Source organism: Anolis sagrei, chromosome 5 (genome assembly GCF_037176765.1).
Source record: "Anolis sagrei isolate rAnoSag1 chromosome 5, rAnoSag1.mat, whole genome shotgun sequence".
NCBI lineage: Eukaryota > Metazoa > Chordata > Lepidosauria > Squamata > Dactyloidae > Anolis > Anolis sagrei.
Window position 1 is genome coordinate 15003170 of NC_090025.1, and position 21323 is coordinate 15024492.

General features: G+C 41.8%; 1 protein-coding gene across 1 annotated transcript in view; it reads left to right on the plus strand.

The window, feature by feature from the left end:
- Positions 1–21323, plus strand: part of FRAS1 (Fraser extracellular matrix complex subunit 1) — a 447582-nt gene that overhangs the window by 286900 nt on the left and 139359 nt on the right. The window contains exons 21-27 of the mRNA XM_067468571.1: positions 86–232; positions 5261–5407; positions 8932–9072; positions 12816–12959; positions 13185–13325; positions 15153–15423; positions 16957–17041. Coding sequence (XP_067324672.1) covers positions 86–232; positions 5261–5407; positions 8932–9072; positions 12816–12959; positions 13185–13325; positions 15153–15423; positions 16957–17041 — 1076 coding nt within the window. The remainder of the gene's footprint in view (positions 1–85; positions 233–5260; positions 5408–8931; positions 9073–12815; positions 12960–13184; positions 13326–15152; positions 15424–16956; positions 17042–21323) is intronic.

Sequence of the window (21323 nt, forward strand, 5' to 3'; positions counted from 1 at the left end):
ATAGACTCCTGGCTAGTAGCCATTGATAGTCGATGTTCCCTGTTTTCAGAGAAGCTGAAGCTATTTCCACTTGTCTTGTCTGCAGGGTGTCATCCTTCATGTAAGACGTGTTTGGGAGGAAGCCCTCTCTCCTGCACCTCCTGCGACTCCAGCCTTGTCCTTTCTCACATTGGAACCTGCATCTTGGCTTGTTTCCTTGGGTTCTACAGGGATGAGAGCGGGCATTGTCAATGTATGTATATTCTTGGTGTTTGGTTCATGCTGAGTTTCTTAATTACTTTGTTCAATGCATGGCTTTCTTAGCATAAATCTTCACATGTGGAATTATGCACTGATTTTGCAACACCACTTCTACATTCAGTTGCAGTGTTGTGCATCTAAACATCTAATCAAAAATGGGATGCAGATGCTCAATGTGTCTGTTTCACTCTTGATTCTGCAACCTTGGACTGAATGTGGATGTTCTGCATCAGACGAAAATTGCGATCATCTCTTTGGAAACCTATACATGTGTGGGATAGAAGAATTCTGGCTAATATGTAATTGTGCTACAGAAGCTATAGTCTAGGAAGATGTGAGATCCATATCTCTTGATAGGGTGTTTGCCTGGCAAGGTATCAACCATTTCTGATTCTGTGTTTTTTCAATAATTCCAATAATTCCTTTCTAGGCAGGGTGATATTATTACTGAGCTGTAATCATTTAGATATAGTCTAAATCCAGTGGCTGTCCAAGTTGAGTAGGCCCACCGAATTAATGGTTGACTCATCCATCAACACTCACGTACTCAACGGTACTGACTGTTCCAGTGTATATGAATAATTGCATGGAGCAAATACTTACAGAGCTCAGAAATATATATTTTTTTTGGGGGGGGGGGGGGGTCTTGCCATGCCGGCTGGGGCATTTTGGGAAATGTAATCCAAAAGGTATCTTTTCCTAGCTGATCTCCTTTTTTGTGGATTTTGTTGTGTTTTACTGCATGGCTCACACAGTTACCCCAAATATGTTTCCTAGAGAAGTTACGTAAGGGTCTTTTGAAATGACACAGATGCTTTTATGTCTTTCTGGTGGATCAGATAAAAGCATTGCTGCAAGATGGCTTTTAAAGTTTATTTTACATTCACAAAGATTACTCTTCCATTTTAAAGTGATTTGGTCAAGCCATTTTGGCCCTGTTTAGGTTAGGGGAACTAACCAAAAGATCTCAGGATGTGGGTTTTTAAAAATAATCAAAGATGCGTTGAAAGCACTTTCTCTGCAGACAGAAATTGCTTTTAACACACACTTTAAAAACGCTGTAATTTAGTTGAGAGAGTGAATGAGAGAGTGAGAAAGCTCTTCTCTCTGCTATATGCTATATTAAATCCAGACCAGCTAACGGCCCTTGGAGCAGGCATTCCCCATTGTTGATTTGGGCAACTTTTCCCACTCTCCGTTGCTGCTGTGCTTTAAATAAGCCATTAAGAGTGACTAGCTTTCCCAACTTGTTACTATCCTCTGGGGTTGCCAGAGGAGCTGCATTTCTGAGTTGGATGCAAACCTTTTAGTATCCTGCATAGCTTCTATCTTGGTTGCAAAGGAGGGACACACTGAATGCACTTGATGGATGGCTGACACAAAGTAAATGGCTGCATTCCTTGAATTGGCATGAGTGGCATAACTTTTATTACTTTACCTGCCTTCACAGTTGTTAATCAGAGTCAAAGTATTTTCGATTTTCATTGTATTTGTTTTCCTTTACACTTTACAGATGTTAGCTGCTTTTTTGTCAAGAGACAAATAATAACATAATAACAATGTATAATGGGACAAGAACAAAACATCAGTGTATTTTAGTAAGCGATGGTTTCTCACAAAGCACATGAACAGAACATACAACAGTTCTTTCCATCCCTGTTCCCATATAGCTCTTGCTTTCCAGTTTGTTCGACTGTGGTTTTACATATAACCTTTTGTCAACATTAATTATGAGTCATTTCACATAATCTATCTCCTAACTATGTTTTCTTGGACTAACTTTTAAAATCAGTTAGATCTAATATTAACCATAGTTCCAGGTATGGATAGCACAGAAAATTGTTTTGACTAAAAATAGGAACTCTGTCTTCCAGTTGATACCACCCAGCAGCATGCACATTGAAATAGCCCAGTTTTACCAATATCAGATCTTCTAAATGTTTAATTTAGATCCAGTTCTTAGTTGCAAGCAGGTAAGAATACTGAGTCAATGGGAACTGGGTAAATTAATCCTAGCATTATAGAGTTGGAAGATACTACAAAGGCCATCCAGTCCAACACCCCCCCCCCCCCCGCCATGCAGGGAAATACAGTCAAAGGACTTGCATACATTTGATTGATTTGTGGGTCTGTTCCAATTGAAACTGGGAAATAAATTTGAGTCTCTGATTACAACTTCCACTACTTTTCACTTTTGGCCAGGCTGGTTGGGGTTGATGGTGTTGCAACTCAGAGTAAGCTTCACCTTGCTTCCAAACACCACCACACAAGAGCTGTAGTTTTATAGTTTATTGAGGAAAAAATCCAAGTCAAAATAAAGAATAAGCATTGCAAAGTTCCAAAGAATAAGATTAAATGCAGAATATAGTTCCAAAGACCTTCAGGTAAAAACAGGAGACACAATCCTATTGGCAAAGTTCAAACCAGGGTCCCAGGTACAAGCAATGAAACAATTGCCCCATGAATCACAATGCAAGAAATCCCAAGCGTACTGCTTTCCAGGCTAAGGTTATTCCATGTAGCTTCCAGGCTAGTGAGCTACGTTGAACTGATGCTTTCTCAGAGTTTGTAAAAGGCCTAAATACCTTTCTAACATGAAAACATTAGGCTCTCATCATCATAAAAGCATTGCGACGACCTTTCACCGAGCTGGCTTCTTGCCTGCTGGCAAGACGAGGACTCTGCCTGACCTGGAGATCAAGGCGAGCTTTCCGGGTCAAGTCATTATCTACACTTTCGGTATCAGTGTGGGAAGGCACCTGCTCGCTATCTCCTTCATTAAAATTCCTTTCTGGTGGAAATGGCTGTGTTGACACTGCACTGTCTGTGGGAACCTCAGAAGCAGGCCCAGAGATTTGAGGCACAGACAAAGAGCCAGGAAGCTGAATCCCAGCAGGAATCTGAATCCCATCATCCTCATCGTCAGAAAATAGCTCAGCCACAACAGATGGTAGATACCAAGAATATCTGAAGGAACTCAAGACAAGGAAGGCTGTACACAACTTTAGTTTGTGAAAATGCACACTAAGATGTCATTACAACCTGGAAGAATGGCCTTATTTTTGAAAATAATGTTTATATTCTAGATCTAGTCCTCCAGGTGTTTTGGATCTCAATGCCCAAAGGCCTCAGCTCCTTTGGCCAATGATGAAGGATTTTGGGAGCTGAAGTCCAAAGCACCTGGAAAATAAGAGTTTGGAAACACTGCTTTAGATGCTGTAAAATGTTATTGCTCATCTTAAGTGCCAAGGAAAATGAGTAAGAAGAGTCCAAATGAAAAAGGCACTCTGATCCTACAGATGTTTTTGGTCTACAATTCACCTTTTCAGTTACAGTCCAAGGGCCACAATTGTCCAACTTTGAAATGAAACAGAAACCTGACCATTTCCTTCATAAGGATTAATAGTGTAATCAATAGTGTAATCTGAGATAATTCCATTATGGACTAGATTGGGAAATGTATAATTTTTAGGAGCCTTCACAAAAATCCATTTTTATGTTTAAAAATGCTTATGTCAAGTAATGCAAGTAAGCTTTAAAGGATAAAGACGACTTTGTCTTAGCTTACAGAGTATGATGTATTTGAGTTTTCCTTGCCATTTTTGAATAATGTGTAACTGTAACATTTTGAAGTTTGCAAATGTACCTCATCAGACACCCAGTTATTAGCATTTTCTCTGCATTGGTAATCCACACATCTTTTTAGATGTTTTGCAAATGTTAATTAACATTTGTGACACCCCTCTGGAATTGGTAGTCAGATGCTGTAGCATGGAAAATTATGTATATAATAAATTTATAGATAGAGAATTGGATGTGCAATAGTGTCTTGGTGGATAAAAAAATATGTAACTAAGTGAAAAAGGTTTGTACAGCAGAGGCCTCAGTTTTTGGAGAGACATGGCATGAAAGCCCTCTAGTTCTCTTCATGTGTTTAGGAAGGTATAGTCCTTCTAAAAGTAATAACTACCAAAGTCATTGCATGTATGAATGTCTTGCTTTATCGACATGCAAAAATGTTGACGTGTCTAGGGGAATAGGTTTCCCCTAATTTGCAACTTTTCCAAATGTGGGACACTAAATTGCTGCAAACAATCAAATTCCCATTCCATTGTGAAGAGTATCAACACCATCAAAATGGTACATTCAACTCACCTTTGAAAAAGAGAATGAATTCACATCAATAGGAAGACTAAAGACACTGTAAATAGGAATATGAACCAATGCACCTATTTGCTTTAATGTTAGGAGTGGAGAGTACTGCTTCTGATAATTCCTTTCTTTGCTAATGTGGAAAATTGCTGATTCTCATTGAAGGGCTGGGAAGAATATTAAAAATGATTTGGAAAATGGTCAAAAACATGTTTCTTGGTGTTTAGGAAACCTTGACAAGGCTATTAAGAATTTTCACAGTTTGGAACTTATTCTGCACAAATTTCACAGTGGGGCTGTTTTTCTTTTGGTTTTGCACAGAAAACATATTTTCTCTGCATGAAACAGTCGTCTCTGTGTAGTAAATAATATTTGTATGAATAAATATTATTTTCATCAGTCTCCAAGCATTAAAATTATTTGCATGGATTAAGTTCCTAAATGCAGCATTTTCAGTCTAGAAACAGCATGTTCTGTGTAGAAAATATTTGTGTGCAAAATGTATTAATGTCTGTGCAGAAAAATGCTTTTTTTTCCTGGGAAGAAAATTGTGTTTTTTGGGACTGATTGAACAGGAATTCGTACTGTTCATAGTGCAAAAGGGGCGATAATCCACATTTGCAACACTTACACAATGCCTTGAAATGTTTAAACTGTTTTGCATATAGTCCAGATCAAAATTTGGTTATTGTTGCTTATATAGTGTGGATTGGGTGGAGTTAATAATACTGACAGTGACCAAAAGATAACCACTTATCCTCCTTTCATTATACCCATGCACCTCAGTTGACCAAATGGCAGAAGTGCTCTCCCTTTTCAGAATCTAAGAATAATTCAAGTTTGTCTTTTTGAAACTCTTCCTCTCCAGCTTGCAGTGATCCGTGCCTGAGCTGTGATTCAGCAACCAGTTGTACATCCTGCCGAGACCCTTCAAAAGTCTTGCTCTTTGGGGAGTGCCAATACGAGACCTGTGCTCCACAGTACTATCTCGACTTCTCCACCAAGACCTGCAAAGGTGAATGAAATACACAGATATTCTCATCTCACATCATCATAATAAGGATTAGCCAGACTTAAAAGTATAGTTTGAATCATAGTGATGTCCTCTCTGGAGGTCTTCTTCTTTGATCTCTCTGTCCTTCATTGCCCTATTTTGCCCTCCTCCAGATTTTTTTCTTTCCTGTTATCTACTGCCATGGGCTTCAGCTTTCAGTAAGAAAAACAGATTATTGCAAATCCTATCCATGGTAAATGATTGAGTGAGTGAACTGTCACACTCTTCCAAGGGTCAAGATTTGTAATTTGTATCTGCTACCGATTCAACTGAATGATGAGCGAGCTTAACTTTCTAAATCCTCCCTGCACCCCCTTTGACATTTATATAAAATTTTGTATGTTAAGTGGAATTTTCTCTTGATTTATGAGCCTACCAAGGATGAATATACATATTTCAAGATGATCAGTGTTATGAACATGAACTTTTAGTGATTCCTGTCTGTTCTGTGTGTCATGTTCCATGAAGGAAAACTGAGCTTGTTTTGGCTATGCTTTTTATAGATTTGTGCAAAGATCATGTTTCAAATATATCACCATTACCAGAGATTTCAGTCCATGCTCTTCGAAGCATTTGCTGTATTAGTTATCTTGAGACAACTGCTTTGCTAGTATTCTTTTCTAGTCATTAAAAGGAAAGTCCAAGGTTGAAGCAAATTGAAAATCAGGAGCAAGGGCCCATGATTAATAAGGCTCATCTTCTTCCATCAAGATATAGACAAGTGGAGATCTAGATGCACTGCAAACCTTCCAGAAATGAAAGGAAAGGGATACTTACATTTGGTCACTGCTTCCTCTAAAGAAATAAAAGGAAAAAATCCAGCAACCTTTGGGATTGTGCAATGAGGCAGCAATAGGAACCCTTAGTATGCCAACCAAATTCGTTGTGGTTGTTGAGACAGTTTTAACTAGAGGATTTTAACGTCAAGATAAGTGATTTTCATGCTTTTGTATGTGTATGGTCTAGTATGTTTCGGCATTGAATGTTTCCCATTCAGGCCTGTGGCCGGGGGGGGGGGGGGGGTTAGGGGTTCACCCCCCCCCCCTGAAAATTTTCAGGTTAAAAAAAAACCTGGTTTATTCATGAATTTTAACTGATCCCACATCAACAAAATAGTTGTGGCCCTTCTTTAAAGATGAGAGTAAAACTCTATCCCATCTCCGTAGGTTCTGTCAAACTACGCCATACATTTAGAACAGTCTTTTTTGCTCTTGGTCAAGTGGCTTCCATTGTTGTCTTCTTCCATATCTCTTCCCAATCTCATTTTCTTTAGTAAAGGCTTTCCTCAGCTTCTCAAGCATCACTTCACCTACCTGCCCATTACCATCTATTTTCTTCTTTCCTGTCTCCATTGTTTCACCTTTAGTTATAGAGCCTCTAAGAGGCAAGGCCAAAATATCTCTGCAGTGTGAGCTGGGAGGCCACACATAAGGGCTCTTATACTTTTAACGTTATGTGGAAGAATGGGTTTAATTGACCTAAAGTTCTGAGCATCACAGTTTAAAAATATAATTGAACAAGAATTTATCCAGAAAGCAAAAACTGGAAAGCCTTGTGAGGAGTTGGTGTGGTGGTGATATATGTTTAGGATGGAAAATAAATTATGAAGAGTTTGATAACCATCTGGAGAGCTGTCGGTGAATAGTGGAGCAATATTGTAATGTTTTCAGTTGTTCTACTGAATAGAACCAGAACTAGTCAATCTGAGTTACTAAACAGGATATTCTGACTAACAATTGTGAAAAGTGGGTTGCTGTGAGTTTTCCTGGATGTAGGAAATGGCTGTATTGCAGCCTTCACACTTGCCTCAAGCAGACAAGAGTTCTTTCTCCCACCCTGGAAATTCCACAGATATATAAACCCCATTTGCCTAGTTTCCAACAGACCCCTCAAACTCTGAGGATGCCTGCCATAGATGTGGGCAAAACATCAGGAGAGAATGCTTCTGAAAGATGACCATACAACCCGGAAAACTCACAGCAACCCAGTGATTCTGGCCATGAAAGGCTTTGACAACAAATTGTGAAAAGTTTCCTGATTTTTTGAGTTTCTTGATGTTCTTCCTGGACAATGTAGTGAAGTGCCTTGCAGAGTGGCAGGTTCTACTTCATTACATTTTTTGTTTATTTTTATTTATTTAAGATTGTGTGACCACCTGTGGTGGATACTTCCTACATTACTAGGGGATTAGACTAGATTACTGTATTGTGGAGAACAAGCCCTATGAGGAGCGGCTTAAGGAGCTGGACATTTTTAACCTGAAGAAGAGAAGGCTGAGAGGAGTCATGTTGGCCATGTATAAATATGTGGGAGGAAGCCACAGGGAGGAGGGAGCAAGCTTGTTTTCTGCTTCCTTGGAGACTAGGACGCGGAACAATGGCTTCAAACTACAAGAGAGGAGATTCCATCTGAACATGAGGAAGAACTTCCTGACTGTGAGAGCCGTTCAGCAGTGGAACTCTCTGCCCCGGAGCGTGGTGGAGGCTCCTTCTTTGGAAGCTTTTAAGCAGAGGCTGAATGGCCATCTGTCAGGGGTGATTTGAATGCAATATTCCTGCTTCTTGGCAGGGGGTTGGACTGGATGGCCCATGAGGTCTCTTCCAACTCTTTGATTCTATGATTCTATGATCTTGGAATCCAGGATAATCCAATGCCTATTTTGGTTAATATTTGTATGCTGTTTGAAGTCAGATGAAGTCACATTTTGGAATAATAGTAGAGGATGAAAGCTTTATGCAGGACTTTTTCTCATATCCAAAACCCCATCCCTGTGTTTCTTACCTTGAAGAGTACAGTCCCTTTTCACCAGGCACAACATCACTTCTCCATGTAGTGAAACCCCGAGTGTGTTCCTAAAAATGAACATTTAGCAGCATTCCTAATTGTGCCGTTCTTTACTGTACTTTGTGCAGTTATTATGTGTTTCTCTCCCAGGAGGTTTCCGCCGGCTGCCTAGAATGGCGGGTGAGCTGAGAAACGCCTGTGCCTTCCCATTATTAACTTTGCGCCATTCCCTTCTGAAATTCATTCTGACTGTGATGCAATGTCACCTTCGTCATCAATTCAGCCTGTTTAATTAGCTTTGCTTGAGGGAAATCCCCAAAGCCCCTGCGAAATATGAGATGTATGGTTTCACCACGTGGTGGAATATACCAGGGAGCAACATGTGTTCGTATTCGGTGTTGTCCAAATGCAGCTGTAAACACCTGTAGGTTGTAACTGCTTGGCTGGACCTTTGAAGGGCAGCAGCCCGTGCCCGTGTTTAACATAATTGGGAAATGTTAAACCCTGGAGGGAAATTCGTGTTATTCTAAGTCAATCTCCTTAGGCCTTTTCTGTCCTATTCTACATCTGTTCTGCCGTTCATTCTCTGCCCTTCAGTAACTCTGCAATCAGGAGCTGTGTTTTATATTAAAATGTTTGGCTGTAGGGAAGCAAACAGTGGCTCCATTGGGAGTGTTTTCTGTCTTTTGCTTTATTCTAAGAGTGCGACTGGAGCTGCAATGCCTGCAACGGACCCCAGAGTGACGACTGCTTGCAGTGCATGGAGGGGTATGTGCTTCACGATGGCGCTTGCTTGGAACACTGCCCACCATCTTTTTACAGTGGATCTGAAATGTGCCAGAGTAAGTCTTCATGATTTTATGAATGGGGCAGGCTTTGAAATGGTTATTTTTTGGGAAGGGGTACATTTGTGGATATTATTGTTGAATGACAATGCTTCGAGTATTCTAGCCAGCATGACCAGTGGCTGTGATAGCTATTCAATCCTGGAGATTGTAGTTCAAAAAGTAATTTTAAGAGTATAAGTTTGATGTGAAACGACATGTGATTGTCGAAGGCTTTCATGGCTGGAATCACTAGGTTCTTGTGAGTTTTTTCAGGCTATAGAGCCATGTTCTAGAGGCATTTCTCCTGACGTTTCGCCTGCATCTATGGCAAACATCCTCAGAGGTAGTGAGGTCTGTTGGAATTAGGACAATTGGTTTATATATCTGTGGAATGGCTGGGGTGGGGCAAAGAGCTTTTCTCTGCTGGAGCTAGGTGTAAATGTTTCAACTGACCACCTTCATTAGCATTTGAAGGCCTGGCTGAGCCTGGAAAAATCTCTTGCTGAGAGGTGTTAAGTGTTACAGAGGAAACAACCAGGCACATCTTAACACCTCTCAGCAAGAGATTTTCCCAGGCTCATTTGAAGGCCTGGCTGAGCCTGGAAAAATCTCTTGCTGAGAGGTTTAAGTGTTACAGAGAAAACAACCAGGCACGTCTTAACACCTCTCAGCAAGAGATTTTCCCAGGCTCAGCCAGGCCTTCAAATGCTAATGAAGGTGGTCAGTTGAAACATTCACACCTAGCTCCAGCAGAGAAAAGCTCTTTGCCCCACCCCAGCCATTCCACAGATATATAAACCCATTGTCCTAATTCCAACAGACCTCACTACCTCTGAGGATGCTTGCCATAGATGCAGGCAAAACGTCAGGAGAAAATACCTCTAGAACATGGCTCTATAGCCCGAAAAAACCCACAAGAACCTAGACATGTGATTGTTATGTTTTGTCTATTCACCCCCTGGCAAGTACTATTACATATAGGCGCAGTGGGTTAAACTCGTGTGCCGGCAGGACTGAAGACCGACTGGTCGCAGGTTCGAATCCGGGGAGAGGCGGATGAGCTCCCTCTATCAGCTCCAGCTCCTCATGCGGGGAGATGCAGAATAGGGGACACCTGGCTCGAGAGCAGTACGTGTGAAAAAGATCTTGGAGTCCTTGTGGACAACAAGTTAAACATGAACCAAAAATGTGATGTGGCTGCAAAAAAAGCCAATGGGATTTCAGCCTGCATCAATAGGAGCATAGTGTCTAGATCAGTGGTTCTCAACCTGGGGTCCCCAAATGTTTTTGGCCTTCAACTCCCAGAAACCCTAACAGCCGGTAAACTGGCTGGGATTTCTGGGAGTTGTAGGCCAAAAACATCTGGGGACCCCAGGTTGAGAACCACTGGTCTAGATCTAGGGAAGTAATGCTACCCCTCTATTCTGCTTTGGTTAGACCACACCTGGAATATTGTGTCCAATTCTGGGCACCACAATTCAAGAGAGATATTGACAAGCTGGAATGTGTCCAGAGAAGGGCAACTAAAATGATCAAGGGTCTGGAGAACAAGCCCTATGAGGAGCAGCTTAAGGAGCTGGGCATGTTTAGCCTTAAGCAGAGAAGGCTGAGAGGAGATATGATAGCCATGTATAAATATGTAAGAGGAAGCCACAGGGAGGAGGGAGCAAGCTTGTTTTCTGCTTCCTTGGAGACTAGGACGTGGAACAATGGTTTCAAACTACAAGATAAGAGATTTCATCTGAACATGAGGAAGAACTTCCCGACTGTGAGAGCCGTTCAGCGGTGGAACTCTCTGCCCCAGAACATGGTGGAGGCTCCTTCTTTGGAAGCTTTTAAACAGAGGCTGGATGGCCATCTGTCAAGGGTGATTTGAATGCAATATTCCTGCTTCTTGGCAGGGGGTTGGACTGGATGGCCCATGAGGTCTCTTCCAACTCTTTGATTCTATGATTCTATGACATGAGAGAAGCCTCCCACAAGGATGATAAAACATCAAAATATCTGGGCATTCCCTGGGCAACGTCCTTGCAGATGGCCAATTCTCTCACACCAGAAGCAACTTGCAGTTTCTCAAGTCGCTCCTGATACGACAAAAAAAATGATTAGACAGAGTGTATCTTGGGTCCCACATCTGGTAGTTCCATGTTAATGAATCCAGTTTTGGTCATAGGCAAGATTTTAAAGTACCTATCCAAGGTGCTGAAGTCTATTCTTCAAATATAGTCAGCTTCCTGGATAGGTCTTCTTTGCCATGTTCACAAGCTTGGGAGATATTTTGGTTCTCTCCCAGACATGTAACAACAACAACAACAACAACTTTATTTGTATACCCTGCCTCCATCTCCCCAAAGGGACTTGGGGCTGTTTACACATGGGACAAAATGTCCACAGAACATAAAAGCAAAACAATCCATTAAAACAAAAAAACACAATTAAAATAAAACACAGCAAAGCATAACAATCAGATAAAAAAACCCCAATTGAGTAAAACATAAGGGACTCATTCAAACAATGCATGACAAAAAACCAATAACTAGTAATACTGAGATGGGCATGATCAGGCTATAACAAGGGCCAGGCATGGTATAGTGCAAAACAGTGTAGCATGGGGTGGCTGGATTGGAAAAAGTGCAGAGAACACAGTACTCTCTGTCCAACTAAGGACTGGGCATTTATAAGTAGGGACTAGTCATTCTCAAATGCTAGTTGGATCATGCGGGTTTTCAAATCCCTACTAAAAGAGGACAGTGTAGAGGCTTGCCTAATTTCCCTGGGAAGGGTATTCCAAAGTCAGGGAGCCACTACTGAGATGGCCCTCTCCCCCGTCCCCACCAGCCGTGTATGTGACAGTGATGGGAGCAAGAGGAGGGTGTCCCTGTGGTATCTTAGAGCCCATGCCAATTCTTTGGTCGAGATGCAGTCATGAAAATAGGTGGGGCCCAAACCATTCAGGGTTTGGAGGTCATAATCTCTACCTTGAATTGGGACTGGAAACTTATTGACAGCCAGTGGAGCTGCTTTAATAAGGGCATTGTGCACTCCTTATAATTAGCTCCAGTTAGAAACCTGGCTGCCAACCTTTCTACTAATTGCAGTTTCCAGGCCATCTTCAAAGGCAGCCCCATGTAGAGTGTGTTGCAGTAATCCAGTCTGGGTGTTACCAAGGCATGGACCATTGCGTCCAAGTCAGGCTTCTCGAGGTATGGTTGCAGCTGGTGCCCACGCCAGTTAGGACCTAGCAGTCCTAATTGCTCTACAACAGTGGTTCCCAATCTTTGTGCCTCCAGGTGTTTTGGACTTCAACTCCCAGAAATCCCAGCCATCTTACCAGATGTTAGGAACTGTGGGAGCTGAAGTCCAAAACAACTGGAGGCCCAAAGGTTGGGAACCTTTGTGCTGATTCTTGCTATGTATCATGGGAGTCCTGATTCTTGCTATGGGAGTGCTGATTCTTGCTATGCATCATGGGAGTGCTGATTCTTGCTATGCATCACCTTAGATCTCCTGCATTGGCCTATTCATGAAAAACCAAATAAGATTCTGTTCTAGCAACAACAAGAAGGTATAGTGAAGGTTGCAAAAACACCTGAGGAAAAGGGCATGTGAGCTAGCGGTCTCTGCATAGCACCATGAGCTTCTTGGGATCAGGATATAATGAGAAGGTGGGACAGCGAGTGGAGATGAAGAGATATATCATATTGTACATTTATGTCTTGAAGAAATCATTCTGAAGTGTTGTGTCTGTGGCCTTTCAGGATGTGATGATGACCGTTGCCTCCAGTGTCATGGCCCCAGCAAGTGCACCCACTGCAAAGCCCCATTCTTCCTCTTGGGATCACAGTGCGTCTCCACGTGTGGGAAGCGATATTATGCCGACTATAGAGAACAAAAATGCTCAGGTGAATAAAGAAATGCCAAAGAAACTGGTAGGGCATAAGACCTTTTCCCATTGTGGTGGGATATGTAGGGTGAAACATTCAATGCATAGCATGTAGCTCTGTTTGCACTTCTGAATCATTGACCATTAATAAAACACAACAGGGATTTTGTGTTTGAAGAAGAAGATCCACTAGTAGTGTTTGATCTTCCTTTGAAGAGCCGTGGCATTTTCTTTTTCATGCTAGCTTGCCCAGAGGGATGCTTGGAATGCGATCAGTCAGGCCGGTGCCACATTTGTGATGCTACAACTTTTCTTCAAGGAGATCAGTGTGTGTCCCATTGCAATTATGGCTTCTATGGCAATCCTCAGAGCAGGGAATGTACAAGTGAGTATCTTTTAGAATCTCTTGTACTTGGGCAGTGGGTTACTACTCTCTCTCTCTCCTCTTCCTCTCAGTTTGTCAGGAAGGCTGATGGCTATGGTTAAGGTCCTGGAAAAACTCTGATTGAGATTCCTATTTCCTACCCTTATGGAACTATAACTTCCCAAATGGTTTAAAAATCATTTTCACAGTAGTTGTTGTTGTTGTTGTTCATTCGTTCAGTCGTCTCCGACTCTTCGTGACCTCATGGACCAGCCTACGCCAGAGCTCCCTGTCGGCCGTTACCACCCCCAGCTCCCTCAAGGTCAGTCCAGTCACTTCAAGGATGCCATCCATCCATCTTGCCCTTGGTCGGCCCCTCTTCCTTTTGCCTTCCACTTTCCCCAGCATAATTGTCTTCTCTAGGCTTTCCTGTCTCCTCATGATGTGGCCAAAGTACTTCAACTTTGTCTCTAGTATCTTTCCCTCCAGTGAGCAGTCGGGCTTTATTTCCTGGAGGATGGACTGGTTGGATCTTCTCGCAGTCCAAGGCAATCTCAGCACTTTCCTCCAACACCACAGCTCAAAAGCATCTATCTTCCTTCGCTCAGCCTTCCCTAAGGTCCAGCTCTCACATCCGTAGGTGACTACAGGGAATACCATGGCTTTGACTAGGCGGATCTTTGTTGCCAGTCTGATGTCTCTACTCTTTACTATTTTATCGAGATTGGACATTGCTCTCCTCCCAAGAAGTAAGCATCTTCTGATTTCCTGGCTACAGTCTGCATCTGCAGTAATCTTTGCACCTAGAAATACAAAGTCTGTCACGGCCTCCACGGTTTCTCCCTCTATTTTCCAGTTGTCAATCATTCTTGTTGCCATAATCTTGGTTTTTTTGACGTTTAGCTGCAACCCGGCTTTTGCGCTTTCTTCTTTCACCTTGATTAGAAGGCTCCTCAGCTCCTCCTCGCTTTCGGCCATCAGAGTGGTGTCATCTGCATATCTGAGGTTGTTAATGTTTCTTCCAGCAATTTTCACCCCAGCTTTGCATTCATCCAGCCCCGCACATCGCATGATGTGTTCTGCATACAAGTTAAAAAGGTTGGGTGAGAGGATGCAGCCTTGCCGTACGCCTTTCCCAATCTTGAACCAGTCTGTTGTTCCGTGGTCAGTTCTGACTGTTGCTACTTGGTCCTTGTACAGATTCCTCAGGAGAGAGACAAGGTGGCTTGGAATGCCCATCCCACCAAGAACTTGCCACAATTTATTATGATCCACACAGTCAAAGGCTTTAGAATAGTCAATGAAGCAGAAGTAGATGTTTTTCTGAAACTCCCTGCCTTTCTCCATTATCCAGCGGATATTGGCAATCTGGTCTCTCGTTCCTCTGCCTTTTCTAAACCCAGCTTGAACATCTGGCAACTCTCGCTCCATGTATTGATGGAGTCTTCCTTGCAGGATCTTGAGCATTACCTTACTGGCATGAGAAATAAGGGCCACTGTACGGAAGTTTGAGCAGTCTTTCGCATTTCCCTTTTTTGGTATGGGGATATAAGTTGATTTTTTCCAGTCTGATGGCCATTCTTGTGTTTTCCATATTTGTCCTTATTTTAGACATGCTTGCTTAAATATTGCTACTGTAATGCCCTCTGCTATATTATGGATAACCAAGCATAGGTTGGGGATGATTATATGTTGAACATGGGATGGCACTGGTCATGGCAAGAAATACAAATCTGTTCCATTTGTGGGGGAAAGCCATTGAGTTGTTGGATCATAAAAACTTTCACTGAACTGTAGAAGTCTATGTCTTATATATTAAAATAATTTTGTTTCTTTGCTTTGCTTTAGCTGTCATGCACTCTCTGCTTCTCAGGACGAACAGCTCCCTCAGGGTTGGAATTGGTGGGGCGAAGCCACTCGATGTCTCCTTTCTGGGATTGCAGGACCCTGGTGGCTATGGTGAAGACCTGTTATTTCATGTGGTGGACCCTCCTACCAATGGCAGGCTAGTGAATTTGATTGATGGGAAGGAGAGTCTGCTGAACCAGGATGACTATTTCACTGAAGAGGATGTGAAAAGGCAAAGAGTTTTCTTTGTTCATGATAAGAAGAAATCCAGGTAATTCAGTGTTTCTTTACTCTTCCTGTAATAGAAGGATACTATCAAGTATAGGTTGAGCATCCCTTTTCTGGAATTTCAAAATCCAAAATTGTCTACATGGTTGGCTGAAATAGTTTTCTTTTTTAAAATTTTGTGTCAAAAGCATTGCATAGAATGTTGTAAAGCAATGTTTTTGTGTTGGAAAGTTTAGCCATTTACAAGAAGCGTTTTCAAGGGGATGCCTGACTGTATTTACTCAGTCTTCGAAGAGGCTCTTTCCATGTCCCCTGGCTGAAATAGTGACATAAAGGCAGTCTCCAAGTTATGAACAAGATAGGTTCTATAGGTTTGTTCTTAAGTTGAATTTGTTTATGAGTCAGAAATTTCTCCTTCACAATTATTGAAGGTACAAGAGACCTATCTATGGGTTGTTGTAGGTTTTTTCGGGCTATGTGGCCATGTTCTAGAGGCATTCTCTCCTGACGTTTCGCCTGCATCTATGGCAAGCATCCTCAGATGTAGTGAGGAGCCTTCAACAATACATAGACCTATCTATCTTCTCTATTACCTAGCAGTCCTGGTTGCTCTACAACAGTGGTTCCCAATCTTGGTGCCTCCAGGTGCTTTGGACTTCAACTCCCAGAAATCCCAGCCAGCTTACCAGATGTTATGAACTGTGGGAGCTGAAGTCCAAAACACCTGGAAGCCCAAAGGTTGGGAACCACTGCTTTATAAGGTTGTGGTTGTATTGCAAAGAGGAAGGTTGGCAAGATTTGAAGTGCTTCTATCCCAAATGTGATGCTAATAGCATTAGTCCTACAGTTGTGCAGCCACATTGGAAGTGAGCATTGCTCTCTGTTCAGAGTTAAATATCTTAAAAACCTCTTAATTAAAAATATACAGAGTTCTGTTAATTGAAACTGATATCTTAAAGTGGTGGGAGTGATACCTGATGTAATTTTCATATACATTCAGATTTGAAGGTAGTCTATATTTGATATTTTTCAGGCTGCTATGGCCTCTTGTCAAGTAGGTTTGACAGGCTTATGGGAAAAATGTAATTTCTCCATATTTTTCTATAGTTGACCCACCTTATCCACAGGAGAGAAGTTTCAGGACTCCTTGCAGGTGTCATAATTTATGGATGATTGAATCCATTATATGAAATGGCTTAGTATATACTTTATTTGCAGCAACAACACTCCCCTCCCTAACTAACACACAAATACTTTTGTATACCATACAGGAATGGGATGCAAACTGGAGAAGGACTGAGAATCTGTGAAGTGGTGGAAGCATGGCTTTGCACCAAACACTAAACTTGAATTCCCATCATTTCACAGATCTTCAGTCTCTCTCCTGCCCCATATATTGTTCATTAGCTACTTGCATTGTATGTTGTATGTTGTGTATTTTAAATCCATAGTTGGTTGAACCATGGATCTCGAATCCACGGACCTGGAGAACCAACTGTACTATCTAGGTTAGCATGTGTCCTACTATTCCTATCCATTTCTATAACTTTCTTTTTGTGGTGATGGGTTTATACAGGAATGGCCAGTTTTCTCTAAAGATCAGCTATCAACAGTTCTTCTCTGAACCAGAAACATTCACAGTTCAAGCCCAATCGAAACAGGTAATATAGAAGAGAACTGTGCTATCTATCTATCTATCTATCTATCTATCTATCTATCTATCTATCTATCCGTTTTTCTATCTATCTGTGAACTGAAAAAGCTATATCTAGATTTATAGATAGTTGCCTTCAGGCTATTTTTGGCTTCATGCTTTGAAGCTGTCATCATTATTCAGGTAACCCTAACCCTACACCAATCCACCTAAGCACTTATTATATTTTGTCTTCTTCCTTTCCAGTTTTCTTTGTTGTTATTGTCCATTTTTCATAGATGGTAGTTCCTTTGGACAGTGAACCAGATCGTTAACAGGCCATTGGGGAACTTGTGATTTACTTTCTCTCATTTATACCTTGAGTGCACCACTTATTTTTATATAAAAATGTTGGGTGTCCCTCTCCAACAAGGACAGTGTGCATAATACAAAACTGGACCATTGATGAATGCTAGATTTTGCATCTTGAGAATTTTGATGCCAATTAAAACAAAACAAGCCCCTTTTCCTGTCGTGCTGAGGGAGATGAATCATAACACATCTCATATTTAAGAAGGACACATTATCTCTATGGCAGAATGTATCATTTGTGAGAGAAGAGCTCAGATTAAATCCCTGGCATGTTTAGCTAAAAGAATTGTGTGTTGAGAGAAAGCCATTTGTCTCAGATCTTAAGGAGAATCCAACTGTGAAGTTCTTCAGCCCATTTGTCATCAAATATGGTGGTTTGTCTTTGGCACTATCACCAAATGTGAGGGTTCTGTTCCTCTTTCCACCAAATCTGATGTTTCCACAGTGTTTAGTGAGGAGCCTCCGGAGGCACAATGAGTTAAACCCTTGTGCCAGAAGGACTGCTGATCAAAAGGTTGGCGGTTCGAATCCAGGGAGCAGAGTGAGCTCCTGTCTGTCAGTTCCAGCTTGTCATGCAGGGACATGCGAGAAGATTCCCACTGGATGGTAAAACATCTGGGCAATGTCCTTGCAGACAGACAATTCTCTCACACCAGAAGCATCTTGCAGTTTCTTAAGTTGCTCCTGACGGAAAAAAAAGTGAGGACTTTTCCTGATCTCTACTTTTGCCACAATAGAAGAACTTCTTCCAGTCTCCTCATTAATCCCACCTCTTTATAAGCTTAAATATCAACTGTCTAATTGCCATTCATCAGCTGCCATTCACTAACTTTATGCGAATTTCCTCAGACATTCCACCAATCAGCATTCACTTCAAAGTTCCTTCCTCCCAACAGCTCCTTACTCATACTCTATTATACAAACAATAAATTAAAAGTGCTTGAAAAGTTACTGTAAAAATATAAATTAAAAAGTATAATTTCCAAGTAGTTACAGTTAATAGTTAGAATTTTTGAAAAGTTAGCATCACTTTCCTTTCTAGCTGTTCAGAACTTAATTAGATAGGTAGTTGTTAGTTCCTTTTTGAAAAAAGCATCAGAATGCTGTAAGCCATTGGGTGGTGGTACAAAATAGTTTCAAATTACAGAGCCTAAGAAAAAGATCACCACTCACCATAGGAACCCCCAATAGTACAATGAGTTAAACCTTTGTGCCGGCAGGACCGCTGACTGATAGGTCAATAGTTCAAATCTGGGGCGAGCTGGTTGAGCTCCCTCTGTCAGTTCCAGTTCTCCATGTGGGGACATGAGAGAAACCTCCCACAAGAATTTTTTTCATGTCAGGAGAGACTTGAGAAACTGCAAGTTGCTTCTGGTGTGAGAGAATTGGCTGTCTGCAAGAACGTTGCTCAGGGGACACCCGGATGTTTGATGTTTTACCATCCTTGTGGGAGGCTTCTCTCATGTCCCCGCATTGGGAACTGGAGCTGATAGAAAGAGCTCAACCTGCTCTCCCCAGGTTCAAATCTGGGGCGAGTGGGTTGAGCTCCCTCTGTCAGCTCCAGTTCTCCATTTGGAGACATGAGAGAAACCTTCCACAGGTCAGGAGTGACTTGAGAAACTGCGAGTTGCTTCTGGTTTGAAAGAATTGGCTGTCTGCAAGGACGTTGCTCGGGGGACACCCAGATGTTTTTACCATCCTTGTGGGAGGCTTCTCTCATGTCCCTGCATGGGGAGCTGGAGCTGATAGAAAGAGCTCAACCTGCTCTCCCCGGATTCAAACCACTGACCTTTGGGTCAGCAGTACTGCTGGCACAAGGATTTAACCCATTGCGCTACCGCGGACTCCACCCTACAAGGATGGTTAAACATCAAACATCCGGGCGTCCCCTGGGCAACGTCCTTGCAGACAGCCAATTCTCTCACACCAGAAGTGACTAGCAGTTTCTCAAGTTGCTACTGGCATGAAAAAAAACAAACAAACTCAAAATCACTCATCATATTATAATTGTAATGTAACTTTATTCTGTCTGTTATTAAAGGAAAGGGAATAATTACATTACTGCCTTTCTTCTGCATCTCTCCTCTATATTTTTTATAATATCCTGCCTGCTTAACACACCACTGCTTTCCTTCCCTTCAGGTCCAATTCCATGCTTCTATATTAAGCTGCTTCCTTTCCCTTTGGAAAATACGTGTGCAGTAGTTCTTCCCTAGTCATTATCAATAACCTCTGCATGTCTCCTTTGTCGTGTTATTTCTAGTGTAACACATGCTGAGAATTGCCTGCCTACGCCTGAAGTGAGACCTTGAATGGCTGACTTGCTTTCTCTAGTTGAGCAGACAGATACATCAGCCAGTGCACAGGAAGCATGGTTCCTACTTTCTTTAATTATCTCATTTGATAGATATTTCTCCTTTATGCCCATGTATAAGTTTAGACATTTGAGTCAAAAACCAACCCATGGATTCCCGCACAGAAAATCTATATGTATTGTCGAAGGCTTTCATGACCAGAATCACTGGGTTGTTGTAGGTTTTTTCGGGCTATATGGCCATGTTCTAGAGGCATTTTCTCCTGACGTTTCGCCTGCATCTATGGCAAGCATCCTCAGAGGTAGTGACTACCTCTGAGGATGCTTGCCATAGATGCAGGCGAAATGTCAGGAGAAAATGCCTCTAGAACATGGCGTTATAGCCCAAAAAAACCTACAACAACACAATCTATATGTAGTTTTCCAGCATGAGTTCTTTATTATTATTATTATTATTATTATTATTATTATTATTGTGCAGAAATCAGTGTATTTTGTTCAAAGTACTGCAGTGTTTCTCAACCTTCCTAATGCCGCAACCCCTTAATACAGTTTTACGTGTTGTGGTGACCCCCAACCATAAAATTATTTCGTTGCTACTTCATAACTGTAATTTTGCTACTGTAATTAATCATAATGTAAATATCTGATATGCAGGATGTATTTTCATTCATTGGACCAAATTTGGCTCCAATACCCGATACACCCTAATTTGAATACTGGTGGGGGGACTGAGTTTGTCATTTGGGAGTTGTAGTTGCTGGGATTGATAGTTCACCTACAATCAAAGAGCATTCTGAACTCCACCAATGATGGAACTGAACCAAACTTGGCACACTGAACTCCCATGTCCAACAACAGAAATACTGGAAGGATTTGATGGGCATTGAGCTAGAGTTTTGGAGTTATAGTTCACGTACATCCAGAGAGCACTGTGGACTCAAACAATGATATATCTAAATCAAATTTGGCACAGATATTCAATATGCTCAAATTTGAGCACTGGTGGGGTTTGGGGGAAATAGACCTTGACATGTGGGAGTTTTAGTTGCTGTGATTTATAGTTCACCTACAATCAAAGAGCATTGTGAACTCCACCAATGATGCAATTGAGCCAAACTTGGCATACAGAACTCCCATGAACAACTGAAAATACTGGAAGGGTTTGGTTGGCATTGACTTTGAGTTTTGGAGTTGTAGGTCACCTACATCCAGACAGCACTGTGGATTCAAACAATGACGGATCGGGACCTAACTTGGCACGAATCCTCAACATGTCCAAATGTAAACACCAGTCGAGTCTGGGGGAAATAGATCTTGACATTTGGGAGTTGTAGTTGCTGAACTACAAAGAGTATTCTGAACCCCACCAGTGATGGAACAGGGCCAAACATCCCACATATTGTGTTTTCTAATGGTCTTTGGCGACCCCTCTGACACCCCCTCACAACCCTCTCAGGGGTCCTGACCCCCAAGTTGAGAAACACTGATGCCCTGGTTGGTTTTCTGCTCAGGATAATGTACATGTATATTTGCCACAAAGAATTTTCTCCAACAGAGTCCTAAAGTACGGCAAAAAATCCTCTCATGCCCACTGAGCAGAGGGAAAACGAGTGAAATAATT